The 15,784-nt window shown below is 37.4% G+C and overlaps 1 protein-coding gene across 1 annotated transcript in view; it reads right to left on the reverse strand.

Annotated features, from left to right (window-relative positions):
- Window positions 1–15,784, reverse strand: part of LAMA1 (laminin subunit alpha 1) — a 198,243-nt gene that overhangs the window by 62,820 nt on the left and 119,639 nt on the right. The window contains 6 exon segments of the mRNA XM_020975006.2: window positions 2,764–2,927; window positions 3,011–3,127; window positions 3,554–3,764; window positions 7,568–7,730; window positions 8,204–8,315; window positions 12,941–13,036. Coding sequence (XP_020830665.1) covers window positions 2,764–2,927; window positions 3,011–3,127; window positions 3,554–3,764; window positions 7,568–7,730; window positions 8,204–8,315; window positions 12,941–13,036 — 863 coding nt within the window.

Raw genomic sequence — 15,784 nt, forward strand, 5'->3', positions numbered from 1 at the left:
CTATAACTTGGCTGTAAATGCAGTAAGATTACCTTTGCATTTTCCTCTTTTTTAGGGATGGATGAAAAGAGTGAGGAAATAACGTAGCACCAAATTCAAATTTTCTCCATCGATTCTGTGGTTCATATCACATAAGTAAATAAGTGATTTTATACTATCCATGATCATGTTGTTCTTTAACAATTTTATGCATGTAAGTCTTGTGTCAACAAAAAGACTGAATATTAAGCTGGCCCTATTCAAAACTGTCAAGTAAATGAGGTCTATTCTTGGGACCCAAGTATCTCCTTTATGTGCCCTTCCCTGGTTTGTTGGTACCTCTCCTTTCACTACAGAATCCTCTTCATCTCCTGTCTGTTATCAAGATAAGCTCTGGAGATTATAATGTGGCATAAATGATTAGTAAGATTCATGTTTCAGTGCTATTTTCATTTGTCTAGGGAACCAATGTGAATAAAAATTCATGAAGTACTTAACAAAAATAGTGGAATGTTAACTAAGTGAATTGGCTTAAAATTTTGGAGGACTGAGGGCTTTCCTAGTGGCCCAAAGACATACGGGTCTACAGCATGACTATAAGCTCTTTTAGGACAAGGGCAATGTATTTCATTTATTTCATATCCTCCCAAAGAACTTCCAAAAAAGTGCTGGGGATATAGGGGGTGTTCAATAAATATTTGTGGTAACTACATGGTGTAGTGGTCGAAGCACTAAATTTGGAATCAGGAAGATCAGAGTTCCAATCTGACCTTTGATAGTTAATAGCTATATGACCCTGGTCAAGTCACTTCACCTCTCTCAATCTCAGTTTCTTCCACAGTAAAATGAAGTTAATGACAGCACCGACCACATAAGATTGTTGGGAGGATAAACTGAGATAAGATGTATAAAATGTTGGGGCAGCTAGGTGGCGCAGTGGATAGAGCACCGGCCCTGGATTCAGGAGGACCTGAGTTCAAATCCGGCCTCAAACATATAACACTTACTAGCTGTGTGATCCTGGGCAAGTCACTTAACCCCGTTGCCTAGCCAAAAAAAAAAAAAGATTTATAAAATGTTTCACAACCCTTAAAGCAATAGATAAATGCCAGCTGTTATTGCTTGTGGACTTGATACAAGGTAATATCTTCAAGATTTTTATCAACTACTCGAAGAAATTTGCTATAAGTAATTTGTAATGATGTTAAGGATTAATAAGAATTAGTAGGAAATACCACATTCCTAATCTAAGGTGGGAGGTTGGCCTAGATAGTAATCCTGCCCCACTTAAAGTAAATGATGAGATGCTAAAACCCTAATACCTTGTCCAGGTGAGAGCACATCTTAGTTGTTCATTAGATATAAACAAGGCCTAGATCTCTGTTGAATTAGTTAGCCACAGGCTTCAGATTATGTGTAATAATAATTTTAAAATAGTCATAGCTGGCATTTATAATAACAATACATTTATAATAATAAAAATAGTAATAGTATTTATACAATGTCTATTATGTGTCAAGCATTATGCCAAATGGTTCACAAATATAGTTTTATTTGATTCTTACAACTTTGGGAGGTAGATGCTATTATTATTTCCATTTTACAGTTAAGTGTCACACAAGCCCAGTCACACAACTGGTAAGTGTTTGAGGTCACATTTGAACTCAGGTCTTCAAGGACTCTAGGCCAAGCACTCTATCTACTGCACCTACTATCTACTGCACTATCCATGTAGCCGCATGTGAAAAAGTCCTGGATCAATTTAAATGTCTTTGAAAGCCATTTGATGAGCTAGAGTGGTGTGGACTGGCAGGAAGTCTGATTAGATTGAATCACACCTTATGGAGCTTGCATAAACAAGCTGGTAATTTGGAATTGGGGGTGCAAGCATGGGCTAGGAGGAGAGCATTTCATCCTCTTCTCCCCCATTTGCTAGAAGACATTGTGAATCAGAGAGGGTCAAGGGTCTGAGGATTTGGATTTTTAAAACTGGAAACCTAGCAGAATTCCTGAGAGAGGACCGGCTTGAGTAGTGTCTACAGCAGGGAAGGAAGACAGACCAGACATGATGGGAAGAGGCAGAATCAAAGCTCCAGGAGGAGTCCAGCAGAGAATTTTTACCATCTCAAGGACTCCAGCAAAAAGACTTTCTGAAGCTACAATTTGCCCCCTTTTGCCAAATGTTCTTTCTAGGCTGGAACCCATTTCCCCTGACCTCCGCATATACTAGTTGGAAAATGTGTCACAGACTTTTGGGGACACCAATTGTTCTCACTTTATTACCTTAGAAAATATGCCTTTCTGGAATACCTAGGTGGTGCAGTAGATAAGAGTACAGGGCCTGGAATCAGGAGGATCCGAGTTCAAATTCAGCCTCACTAGCTGTGCGACTCTGGGCAAGTTACTTAACCCCTACTGCTTCCCAAAAAAGGAAAAAAGAAAAAAGAAAAAATATACCTTTCTAAAAGCTAATAAAGTTTGGCTGACTAATTTATAGCAATCAATAATCATTAGGGGATGGGAGGTGGGCAATAGCATCAGAAAGATACTTTCTAGACCCTTGGGGCCCACCAGTAACTTTAGCAGGACGAGAAATATCCTGGTGCTCTGGAGATCATACCTGTGCAGGTAAGGTTTGGGAGCATGAGCCCAGAACACGTGCCAGACTTAAATATTAAAGGGTTTCCCCAAATTTAATACAAATAAAAAAAAAGATAAACCTAGCATTTAAGAACTAACCAATCGTTTATAGTGTGTCCAGTCCTTATAATCCTATAGACTTACCTGTCTAGCACATCTGCCAGTCTCATCAGCTCAGCTGCATGATCCTCTGCCCTATAGACAAGGTCAAGGGCTCCTCTCTTAGACATCTGCATGACTAATTCATCCACATGGTGTCTGATTTTGGCGCTCCACAAGAGCAGCTCATCACGATGAAGTTCTAACTGCTATATAGATAAACGAATATTTTTAATGTGCACACATGCATATATATAAATATCTATATAAGTATATTCTCATATGCACTTACCTCTGTAGCATTTTTGGCATCCTTTGCAAGTGCAGCAACAGCTGCTATGAGTCCTTTTCCTTTCTCAATTAACGTAGATGACAAATTTTGGTTTTCCAAAACATGCAGTTTTTTATCCTTTAAAAGAAATCATCTGTTGACAGAAACTTCATAAAACCACCTTTTTTCCTAGATGTGTTTACTTAATGCTACTACTTTGCATTTATATTTAATTATATTTAGAATTTTAGTATATATGTGTGTGTGTGTGTGTGTGTGTGTGTGTGTGTGTGTGTGTGTGTGTGTGTATTCATTTAAATCTGAGGGGTTTGGGTAGCTTAGGTCCTTTTATTCCCAAGCTCATAACAAATTTTATTAATGGCATCTAACTTTTATAGGACATAAACAATAACTCTCACATTCTCTACTGGTGTACTAAACTCTAATTTTATATTTGAGCATAGTGAGAATACAAAGAGGTTTATTTTCAGATTCACTATGAACTTCTCAATGTAATTTTATAGTAGGCTTTCTCAGTTTTTAAAACAACTTGCTCATACTTACATTTAGTTCTTCTAAATTAGTAGTGATAATAAGCAACAGACGGTTGGTCTCTTTGGTTTTGGCATCTGCTTCATTAACCAAAGCTTGTGCTTCCTGGAGCTTGTTACTATACTCCAAAAAGTGGTTATTTGCTTTCTCTTTCAGTTCCTTCAGATCTCGCTGTGGTTTCTGATAATTCTTCTGAATTCGTGACAACAAATTCTTGGCAGCTCTAATAAATGAAAATGATACAAATGATCAGTGAATGGCTGCCTTGATAAGAAAATAGTAGGGGTCCCTCCACATGAACACATCAAGTCTAGAAATAAACCACAAAAATGTTATTGGAGGTTATCTTGATGTCAGGATGCAAAAGTAGTAGTTCTCTAAGAATGGGGAGGGTGATAACTTTGCTAATTATAATGACAGCTGATATTTATTTAGTTCTTTCAGGTTTTTAAAGACTTTTCAGATAGCTTACTGACTGAGAAGATAATAGCCTAGAACGTCATTCTTATTTGCATTTTAGTCTTGATAAGCAAAGTTGCCTTAAATTTAGTAAACAGTAATGAAGTTTGGGACTTCCATTCATTAACAATTTTTTAAAATAGAATCAGAAGAAATTATCCCAGTAAGTGTTTTTTAGGATACACACAAAAAATAAAAACTGCTCTAACTGTACTAAAATTATACTAATCCAATGGGGTGTAGAATCTGTAATTTTACATTTGAAAACAGAAATAACACGAACAAAGGAGAACATTTTTCAGATTCAATATGAAATTAGCTGTATGTTTACTCAATATGTCTTTCTGTAATCCACTGTGAATTTTATCCTATGAAACAAAATTTCAAGTTCCTTAAAATCACATAAAAATCATTTATATAATATGTCTGAACTATAGGAAAGCAAAAAAGTCTCTACTCACTGAAAACAATTAACTCTTTATTATAGTCACTTTGAACTTTCAGATATAAAACATGATGAACTCTCTACATAGCAATCTCTCACAGTGGTAGAATGTACTTTGTTAATAGTAAATTTATGTAAAGCTTTAACATTTTCAAAGCCAATATTATCTCAGTTAATCCTTATAGCAACCCTGTAAGGCAAGTGTTGTTATTATCCCCATTTTATAGATAAGGAAACTGAGGCTGAGATGTTACATGACTTGCTCAGGGACAGAGTTGTCTGAGGCAGAATTTGAATTCAGGTCTTTCTGACTCCAAATTCAGTACTCTATCCATAGTGCCTCTTAGCTAATATTTCAAACTATCGGGAGAGTCTTTAAAAAGTTTTAAAAGTTCTATTAAAAAGCTCCAAAACACGAGATTTTAATGGTGTCAGCTTACCTTGATCACATACAATGAAAACTTATTCTACCTCAGAGAGTTTGAAAAGAATTACTCCACTTATTGTACATTTTGATGACTTTTTTTTTTGGTGAGGCAATGGGGTTTAGTGACTTGCCCAGGGCTGCACAATGTCATGTGTCTGAGGCCAGATTTGAACTCAGGTCCTCCTGACTCTAAGGCTGGAGCTCTATCTACTGCGCCACCTAGCGGCCCCCATTTTGATGACTTTTAACCCTGACTGAAAAGATTAATTAGAAAATATAACAACCAAAAAACGTTTGAAAAATTGTATAGGAAACAAGCATATTTCTTGCATCTGGCCTCAATACATCATCATTAGCCTTATCCTGATGATCAATAGAATTCCCAGCTTTGTTATTTGCCATTTGTGTTACCTTGGGCAAGTCCCTGAGTCTCTCTGCCTACACTAGACAACTTCAAAGGTGTTTTTGAGCTGTCACTCTAGGATTTTATGCAATGCAGCAAGTGAGGACATACAGTTTTAGATAAGCTTTGTCAAACCCATAGTGTAATCATGTTATGTAATGCAGGTCATTAGCATGTGGCACTGATCTTGATCTTCTTTTCTAAATTTCAGTTTGTTATCACCATACTAACAGCTCACATTTCTGTGAAGTTTACAAGTCATTTTACTTATATTACCTTATTCTCCCCCATAAAACTCCATGTGGTATTATTATCCCCATTTTGCAGATGGCTCAGAAAAGTTAAGTGACTTCTCATTGGTCACATAGCCAATAAATGAATAAATGCTGGAGGCAGGATCTATAGAATATTAAAATCAAAAGGGAGTATGCATGCCATCAGGTCCAAACCCACCTGTGCAGCTTTCCCTGACATGGTCTGAATTTGCCCCTTTGCCACACCTATCCACCACTTTTTGTTCAAAAACTTGGAGATAACTGTCATTGTCCTCTCCATCCAACTAAAGTCAAGTCTTCTCTAAGCTAAACACCTCAAATTCTTTCAAGTAATCCTCATCTGGTAAGATTTCTAAGTCCTACACCATCCTAGTTTTACTCCTCTGGAAGCTCTCTAATTTACCAATGTCCTTCCTAAAATGCCTTTTCTGCACGGTTCAGTAGGTCTAGTTATAAGGAGGATTATGTGTAGGGAGGGAGTAAAACACAGGAGTTGGACAGCAGGACCATGAAAAAGCAGCTGAAGTTTCTAGGGAACAGAAGAGGAAAGGGCAAGACTGCTTCTTTCTCTGACTCTCCACTGTTTTCACTCACCCTGCTCTAAAATAGACTAGGTATAAAGAGAGAATCGGTTGGCATTTCCAGCCAGTAAGAAGTCAACTGAGGCTGGTAAAAGCACTGACCTTCAGGAGTTCCATGCCCTCTTCTGAGAGATTTAAATCCAGAGTTCATGAATCTTCAATTAGGGACCAGTCTTATTGGATATTTGAGATGGACAACATTTGGGAACTGACCAATATTGTCTGCATTCTTTTGCCCAGTAGAGGAAGAGTACCCTAAGGAGTTAAACTGTCTTCCTTAGTATTCCTGTGTTCAGAACAGTTTATATGCTATCTATGGAGTGACACGGTGTAGGAGAGGTTGTGTGGCTCTAATATTTTATTATGCATTGTTATGACAAATAAATTGTGTATTTTTATTGATTCTATGCCTAAAACAAAGTGTCATCTGTGGTAAAAACATGTTTGTTGGCTTTGCGGGCACCTACTTCCATTATACTGAGGTCACATGATTGGGGCTCTATGAAATATTAGAAATTTATGGAGAAAGTGGGGCCCCAGAGCAATTTTTATTCATCAAAAAAAAAAATGAAATAACATCAGTACTAATCCCAGACAGGGAAGTAGAACTGAGGAATTGAAGGTCATTCATTCTTTGCAAATCATAGAAGGCACCATACTTTTCCAGCATATCTAAATATTTGAGAATGGAAGCATATAACCACCAGGGTTACCATGAGAATCTCTACTCCAGAGTTTTCCTGCCAAATAGGATGAAGACAGTGTCTAGTCCCTCCAGCTGTTAAACTTAGCTCTGATAGAACTCAACATTCCATCTTTTGCCTCCATACCTTTTAGAAGTTCCCACTCAGAATGTATTCTTTCCTCACCTTTGGCTTCAAAAAAATTCTTATCTTCCCTCAAGCTGCTACCTCTTCCTGAAGCCTACCTGATCTCCTTTCCCAGTTGTTAACATTCTCTGCTGTAGTATAAATATGAGCCAGTGAAGGCAGCATCCTGTCAGACTAGTTTTCCTGACTCTGCACACTACATTTCCTTTAATTCCACTGTAGTGGGTTTTTTTTTACTCCCAATAAACAAATTTTTACAGTCCACTAAACCCCCACATGATTTTCACATAAAAAAAAATCACATAATTCTTTGTCAATGTGGCTCAGTGACACATAACTGAGCTATGTGTTATCAATATGCATATTACCTTGTACTAAACTTTTAGCCTTAAATGGCATTTCTTCTAATTTGCATGTTTCTCTAACTGAAATCCTCTCTGACCTTTATTTCATTCCTAAACAAGGACTTGTTACAATTAATCCATTTCTTGTGAAAATTCCTTACCCCTCTTTCTTCGTTTGCCATTTCTCTTCCTCCTACCCAGAGAAAGAGAGTTCATGTTGATATGTGATTACTTGGATTCTAAACTACACTTTGAGACTTACTTGAGCTCAGTAGTAGCATTTTGGTGTAATTGCATGAGATTCCTTTTATGTAAGACTTCCAGCATGGATGCAATGTCCTCTTGCATATTTTGCAAATTAGCATTGGACAGCTGCTGATTGATACTCCAAGTCTCATTTAGGGCAGCTGCTTCTTCAACAATGACTATAAAGGAAATGAATCGAACTGTTAATAAGTGATTGACAACAGTGTGGGAAGATCACTTAGAACTACCTGTATTTCTGATGACATTATTTCTTGTAACCATATTCCTCATTCAAATATGTTTAGCTTACTTTTGCCCCCTAATGCCTCATTTTGGTATAACACAACTCCTTGTATCTTTATCCTGTACTAATTAATATACAGAATTAAAATATTCCCAGAAGGGCAAAAAATACCATGATAGGTTAGATTTCTAAATTGGGAAGTGACTCAGGAAGTTTTAATATTTTGGCTAAATCACGGTACCAAGTTTAAACAAAACAAAAAGTGGTTTTCTTAGTTGGATGTTATCAAAAACATGAATGAAGTTGGGAGTACAGTGAAATTTTTGGTTCTCACAGCTACTCTGAGATACAATAAAATACGTTTTCAAACCAGGTGTACTCTCTAAAATTAAATATTATGCATACTACCTTTTATATTAGTCCTCAGTTTCTCAATAAACATAGCTAAATCTTGACTTTTCTTCAGCATTCTTTCCGTGATGACATTCAAATGCTGGCTACTCTCTAATACCTGAGTGAGCTGTTAAAAAAAATAAAATTATGGTAAAAAAATAATTTGCAAACTTTCATTAAAAAAACAAATGAAAACAGGACTTCCACTTCCAGGAGCCCAGATGGCAGAGTAAAAAGGTAGTCACTCTCACCCTCTCATATCAACCTCTGAAAACCTAGAAAATATCACCCCAGAAAAAAATACCCTGGAACAGCTGAGCTAGAAGAAAGACAGCAAACAGCAGTGCAGCAGCCCAACAAATGAGTCTCCCAGTGCCTCAGCAAAAATAAGGGAAGCAGCACTACAAAGGGCCCCAGGCAGATAAGCACCCTGCAGCATTCATCTGAAAGGAGCTGAAGAAAGCAACTTAGAGTCTTCCTAAAGTCCCAGCCTTGCTGATTCCAACCCAACACCAGGTAAGCTGTCAGAACCCTACAGCCTCCAACTGTCAACCAGGAGGAGATACTGAAGCCCAAGTGGTAGAGGAGGCAAACACCAACACCTGGACCTCCGAGTGCCTCAGTGAGGGTGGGGGAACTGGTAGAAACCAGCTCAGAAAACCACCAGGTGCCTCAGCACTCTACCACAAAGGAATCTCCCAGTGCATTAGCAGAAACATGGGAGGCAGCATTGCAAGGGGCCCCAGGCAGATAAACACCCTGCAGCACCCATCTAAAAGGAGCTGAAGAAAGCTAAAGGAAAGGAAAAGCAGGCAACCTAGAATTGCCTGAAAGTTCCAGCCTTGCTGATTCCAGCCCAACACAGGTAAGCTGCCAAAACCTACAGCCTCCAATTGCCAACATAAGAGGCCCCAGCACACAAAGCCAGTGACCAAGACCTAGGCTCCAACACAAGAAGCTTGGGTCAGTGCCCTCTGTTCCCCAGCAGGAGAGCTCAATCTCTTTAAAGGCCAGGGAATAAAGAAACCATGAGTAAAATGAAACGTACTACAGATTCATATTATGAGAAGAGAGAAGATCAAGACAGAAATTCTGAAGAGGACAACATTGTCAACAAACCCACATCTGCAACATCAAAAGGGAATATGAACTGGTCTGAAGCCCAAAAAGCCTTCTTAGAAGAGCTCAAGAAGGATTTTAAAAGTCTAATGAGAGAGGTAGAAGAGTCCTTAAAAAATACAATTGGCCAATTGGAAAAAAAGTACACTGAAGAAAACAAGTCCCTAAAAAACACAATTGGCAAACTGGAAAAAAAGTACACTGAAGAAAACAAATCCCTTAAAAATACAATTGGCCAATTGAAGAAGGAAGTACAAAAACTAACAGAAGAAAACAATCTGTTAAAAACTAGAATTGGACAAATGGAAACTAATGACTCTATGAGAGAGCAAGAATCAGTCAAACAGAAACAAAAAATGAAAAAAAAATAGATGAAAACATAAAATACCTCATTGGTAAAACAACCGACCTGGAAAATCGATCCAGGAGAGACAATTTAAAAATCATTGGACTACCTGAAAATCATGATGAAAAAAAAGCCTGGACAGTATCTTTCAGGAAATCATAAAGGAAAACTGCCCAGAAGTCCTAGAACCAGAAGGTAAAATAACCATAGAAAGAATACACCTCTCACCACCTGAAAGAGATCCCAAATTGACAATGCCAAGGAATATAATAGCAAAATTCCAAAATTACCAGATGAAAGAGAAGGTGCTGCAAGCAGCCAGAAAGAAACAATTTAAATATCATGGAACCACAGTCAGGATTACACAGGACCTTGCAGCTTCTACATTAAAAGACGCAGGGTGTGGAACATGATATTCCATAAGGCAAAGGAGCTTGGATTGCAGCCAAGGATCAACTACCCTGCAAAAATGAGCATGATTTTTCAAGGGAGGAGATGGATATTCAACAAATAGGGGACTTCCAAACCTTCCTCATAAAAAGACCAGAGCTCAACAAAAAATTTGATCTTCAAGTACAAGATTCAAGAAAGACATAAAAAGGTAAATGGGACAGAAAGATACAAAATGTTGTTAATAAGGGCAGGCTGTTTACATCCCTACAAGGGAAGATGACACTTGCAACTCTTGAGAACTGTATTGTTATTACACCATGTTAAAGGAGTATACATAAAGGGGGTGGATATTAGTTGACTTTGATGTAATGATAAAAAAAAATCTAATCAAGTGGGTTAAATGGATCCAAGTAAGTGGATTAGTCTGATCTTAGAAAATGTACTGAGAAAGGAGGAGGCAGACAAGGGTAAATTACATTACAGGAAAAGACAGAAAATCCTATTACAGCAGAGGGAAAGAAGGGAGGGGGTGAGCATTGTTTGAACCTTACTCTCATCAGATTTGGCTCAAGAAGGGAATAACATAATCAGTTAGGTATAGAAATCTAACTTGCCCTATAGGCAGTAGGAAGGAAAAGGGGAAAGAAAAGGGAGGGGGGATAGAAGGGAGGAAAGAAGCAGTAAGGGCAAAGGGGAAGAAAAGGGAAAGGGATAATAGAAGGGAGGAGAGACTGAAGGAGGTCAGTGGTCAAAAGCAAAACACTAGTGAGGGGGAAAGGAGAAAGAAAAACATAAACGGGGAAAAAAGGATGGAGAAAAAGACAGATAGTAATCATAACTGTGAAAGTTGAATTGCTATCTTTTTTTTCTCTTCTGTTGAATTTTGTTTCCTCTTTCTGATGGTTCCTCCTGTTGGTTTTAATTTTTACTTACAACTTCACTAATGTGAAAATATGTTTGATAGGAATGTGAACATATAGCCTATATCAGATTGTACGCCATCTTGGGGAGGATGGTGCGGAGGAAGGGGGAGAAAAATTTTAAACTCAGAAGCATATGGAAGTGATTATTGATAAGTCAAAATAAATTAATAATTTTTTTTAAAAAATGAAAACAGCAACTTACATGTCTCACCCTACCAAATCCCACTATTTCTATTCAAGGCATTATCATCCTTCTCCCAGGTTTGTAACCTTGACATCATCCTCAAACCCTCAATTCTCCCTCACCCCACAATCCACTCAGTTGCCAAATCTTGCTATTTCAACCTCCACAATATCTCTTGCATTTGACCAATTTTTTTTCTCTTCTTAAATAGTTACTATACTAGTTTGGCCACTCATCATCTCTCAACTAAATTATTATAACAGCTTCACTAAGTCCATCCCATACAATGCTGTCAAAATATTTTTCCTTAAACACAGATATAATTATGTCATTCCTCTACTCAGTCATGTTCACTGGCTGCCTATTGCCTCTAGGATAAAATTTGAACTCCTCTGTTTAACCTGTAATGCCCTTCATAATTACTCTCCCTCCTACACTCTGTAATACAACAAAATTGGCCTTGTTTTTTGCCTCATACATCCCCTTTCTGTGCCTTTCCACTTCTTGTATGAAATCTTTCCTGATCCACCTAGCTGCTGGTATGCTTCCTTCCAAATAACTTAATTTTAACTATTTAACTAATTAATTAACTGACTCAAACTATTTAACTAACTAATTTGACTGGCTGATTAATTATTTAACTAATTTTAACTACATGACATTTATTCACTTTTTATTTATTCTGTATACACCTCTATATGTACCTGCTGACTTCCCCATTAGAGAATAAGCCCCTTTTGAAAAGGAATTATTTTATTCTTCATATTTGTATCCCTGGTGCCTAGCATAGCACCTGCCACAGAATAAGCATTTGAAGTGCTAGGTAAAATGTTAAGAGTCCTTTTCATACATTATCTAATTTGATCCTCACCATAGCCCTGTGAGGTCAATAAGCAATGCAAAAATTATATTATCTTTATTTACAGAGAATGGAAATCGAAGTTTAGAGTAAGTAAAATACCTTCCCCAGGCAAACAAGAACTACAGTTCTATAGTTGGAATGAACTTTAGAGAACCCATTTTATAAATAAGTATACTGATACTGGAGAAGCTAGATAGCTGTAGGACCTCAGGTAGATTGATGAACATTTCTGGTCATAAATTTTGTCATATCTAAAATGAACGCATTTGACTGTAATAGCTAGCATAAATAGTGCTTCAAGGTTTGCAAAGTACTTTACAAAATAGATTAACTCATTTGATTCTCACAACAACTCTAGGAAGGCCAGAATCCATTTTACAGATGAGGAAACTGAAGCACAGAGACAGTCACACAACTAGTAAGTGTCTAAGGTGGAATTTGAATTCAGGTTTCCCTCATAACAAGTCTTTTAAGCACTATATCCCCAAGCTGCCTAAATAACTTCTTAGGACCATTCCAATGAAAAATTCTAGGACTCTTTATAGGTGACTTACCCAATGTTATCCATGTAGTCTAACATGGTGTGAATAGCAAAACAAATCTTCTGAATCCTAGTTCAGTACTATTTCTATTACAAGAAAACTGCTTTACAAATTTTAAAATTAGTTTCTTTAACACAGAGTTGAGAGAAACTTCCTCTAGAACAGAGGTGTCAAAACCCAAGCAGACAGAAAAACTTGCATACCAGATAAAATGTAATTTGGAAATATTTCACAAAATAAATAAAAATACAACATAAATAAAATGCTAATATATAGTTTTCTAAGTATATACGTGGCCCACTGGGATCCATTTCTATTTGAGTTTGACACCACTGGTCAAGAAATGCTTCTCACATGGAGGAACAAAAGATTTCATGACTCACCTCTTTCTGCAAATTATCTGTGTCTTCTGAAATGCCTTCAAGTTGTTTTCTTGCCCTTTCCAGCGAAACTGCCATTTTATTATTTGCTAATGACTCCTATAAGGGGCAAAGGAAACAAATTACAATTTTTCTATTAAAAGTTTCTAGTTCTCCAACAGATTTTAATTGCAGTCTTTTTTTAAATTACTGATTTCCTTTCGTTACAGACACTCTTTTCCTAGAATTACATTAATGAAAGATTAGTTGAAGTCCTTTTTCTTTTAAAGCTATACCAATTCCATTTTGTTAGTTTTAAATCATGATAACATAAGTCCACACTAATAGGTCCTTTCATCATAATTCATATATCAACGTGGGCAAAAGAAAACAATTGCATGGTGCTGAGAATAGATTTTCTTGCTTTGCCCATGCTTGGATCTGGGTCCAGTCCTGGGTGGAAGTCCTGAAGTGAGGAGGAGAACTGGCATGGTAGAGCTTGTAGTGGTGGTGAGGAGGGAATCTTCCTCTCATTTCCAGGGCAGAAAATCGTGCTTATGGTCACTCACAGAACAAAGCACAAGTCAGAAAAGGTGTCAACACCTCTCCTTAGATCATATCACACCTTGGAAGGACTGAAAACTTACAGGTCCCCAGGTGCACAAAACCCCTGATGCTTGGAACAGTGCACCCTCCACACTGGAAGCAGAGCCTACCTTAACAAAGAGTTTATAACTCAAGTAATTGGCTGGGATCATGAGCAAACAGAGGAAAAAATTCCAACTGCAGATTTTTACTTTGGTGACAAGGAAGATCAAGACATACAACCAGAAGAAGACAACAAAGTGAAAGCTCCTACATCCAGAGCCCTCAAGAAAAATATGAATTGGTCTCAGGCCATGAAAGAGCCCAAAAAGGATTTTGAAAATCAAATAAGAGAGGCAGAGGAAAAACTAGGAAGAGAAATGAGAGTGATGCAAGAAAATCATGAAAAATGAGTCAACAGCTTGCTAAAGGAGATCCTAAAAAATACTGAAGAAAATAACACCTTAAAAAACAGACCAACCCAATTGGCAAAAGAGGTCCAAAAAGCCAATGAGGAGAAGAATGCCTTAAAAAGCAGAATGGGCAAATGGAAAAGGGGGTCCAAAAGCTCACTGAGGAAATTAATTCTTTAAAAATTAAATTGGAGCAAATGGAAGCTAATGACTCTATAAGAAATCAAGATATTATTAAACAAAGCCAAAAGAATGAAAAAATAGAAGACAATATGAAATATCTCATTGGAAAAACAACTGACCTGGAAAATAGATCTAGGAGAGATCATTTTTAAATTAGTGGACTACCTGAAAGCCATGATCAAAAAAAGAGCTTAGACATCATCTTTCAAGAAATTACCAAGGAAAACTGCACTGATATTCTAGAACCAGAGGGTAAAATAGAAATCGAAAGAATCCACTGGTCACCTCCTGAAAGAGATCCCCAAAGGAAAACTCCTAGGATTATAACCAAATTTCAGAGTTCCCAGGTCAAGAAGAAAATATTGCAAGTAGCCAGAAAGAAACAATTCAAGTATTATGAAAATACAATCAGGATAATACAAGATTTAGCAGCTTCTACATTAAGGGACTGGAGGGCTTGGAATATAATATTCTGGAGGTCAAAGGAGCTAGGATTAAAACTAAGAATCACCTACCCAGCAAAACTGAGCATAGTCAATAAGTGGGGAAAATGATATTCGATGCAGAGGAATTTAATACATTCTTGAGAAGCAGAGCTAAATAGAAAAATTGACTTTCCAAAACAAGTCTCAAGAGAAGCACGAAAAGGTAAACAGGAAAGAGAAATATAAGGAACTTATTAAAATTGAATTATTTACATTCCTACATGAAAAGATGATATTTGTAACTCATGAGACCTTTCTTATTATTAGAGTAGTTGGAGGGAATATATATTGACAGAGATCACAGGGTGAATTGAATATGAAGGGATGATATCTAAAAAATAAAATTAAGGGGTGAGAGAGGAATACTGGGAGAAGGACAAAGGGAGAGGTAGAATGGGGTAAATTATCTCACATAAAAGAGGCAAGAAAAAGCTTTTATAGTGGAGGGGAAGAGGCGGGAGGTGAGAAAGAATGAGTGAACTGTACTCTCATCAGATTTGGCTTAAGAAGGAGTAACATACACACCCAATTAGGTATGGAAATCTGTCTTACCCTAAAGGAAATTAGGGGGTAAGGAGATAAGAAATGGAGGGGTGATAGAAGGGAAGGAAGGTTGGGGGAGGGAGTAATCAGAAGTAAACACTTTTGATGGGGGACAGGGGCAAAGGAGAGAATAGAATAAATGGGGACCAAGATAGGATGGAAGGAAATATAGTCTTTCACAACATGACTATTACAGAAGTATTTTGCATGACTACACATGTACGGCCTATGTTGAATTGCTTGCCTTCTCAATGAGGGTGGGTGGAGAGGGAGGAGAGGAGACAATTTGGAATATAAAGTTTTAGAAATGAATTTTAGAAATTGTTTCTGCATGCAACTGTGAAATAAAATATACAGGCAAAGGGATATAGAAATCTATCTTACCCTACAGGAAAAGAGAAGGGGAAGGAGGCAGGGGGGGAGGGAATAGAAGGGAGAACAGATTGGGTGAAGGGGGAATCAGAATGCATTGTCTGTCATGGGGTGTCATGGGGTGGGGGGAGGGGAGGGATGGGGAGAAAATTTGAAACTCAAAATCTTGTGGAAGTGAATGCTGAAAACTAAAAATAAATAAATAAATGGGGGAGGAAGAGGGGGAAAAAAAGAAAACAATTCTATGAAAATGGACTTTCACAATTAATTGTTTGATTACACAGAAA

Source organism: Phascolarctos cinereus, unplaced genomic scaffold, assembly GCF_003287225.1.
Source record: "Phascolarctos cinereus isolate Bilbo 61053 unplaced genomic scaffold, phaCin_HiC Scaffold_4;HRSCAF=312, whole genome shotgun sequence".
NCBI lineage: Eukaryota > Metazoa > Chordata > Mammalia > Diprotodontia > Phascolarctidae > Phascolarctos > Phascolarctos cinereus.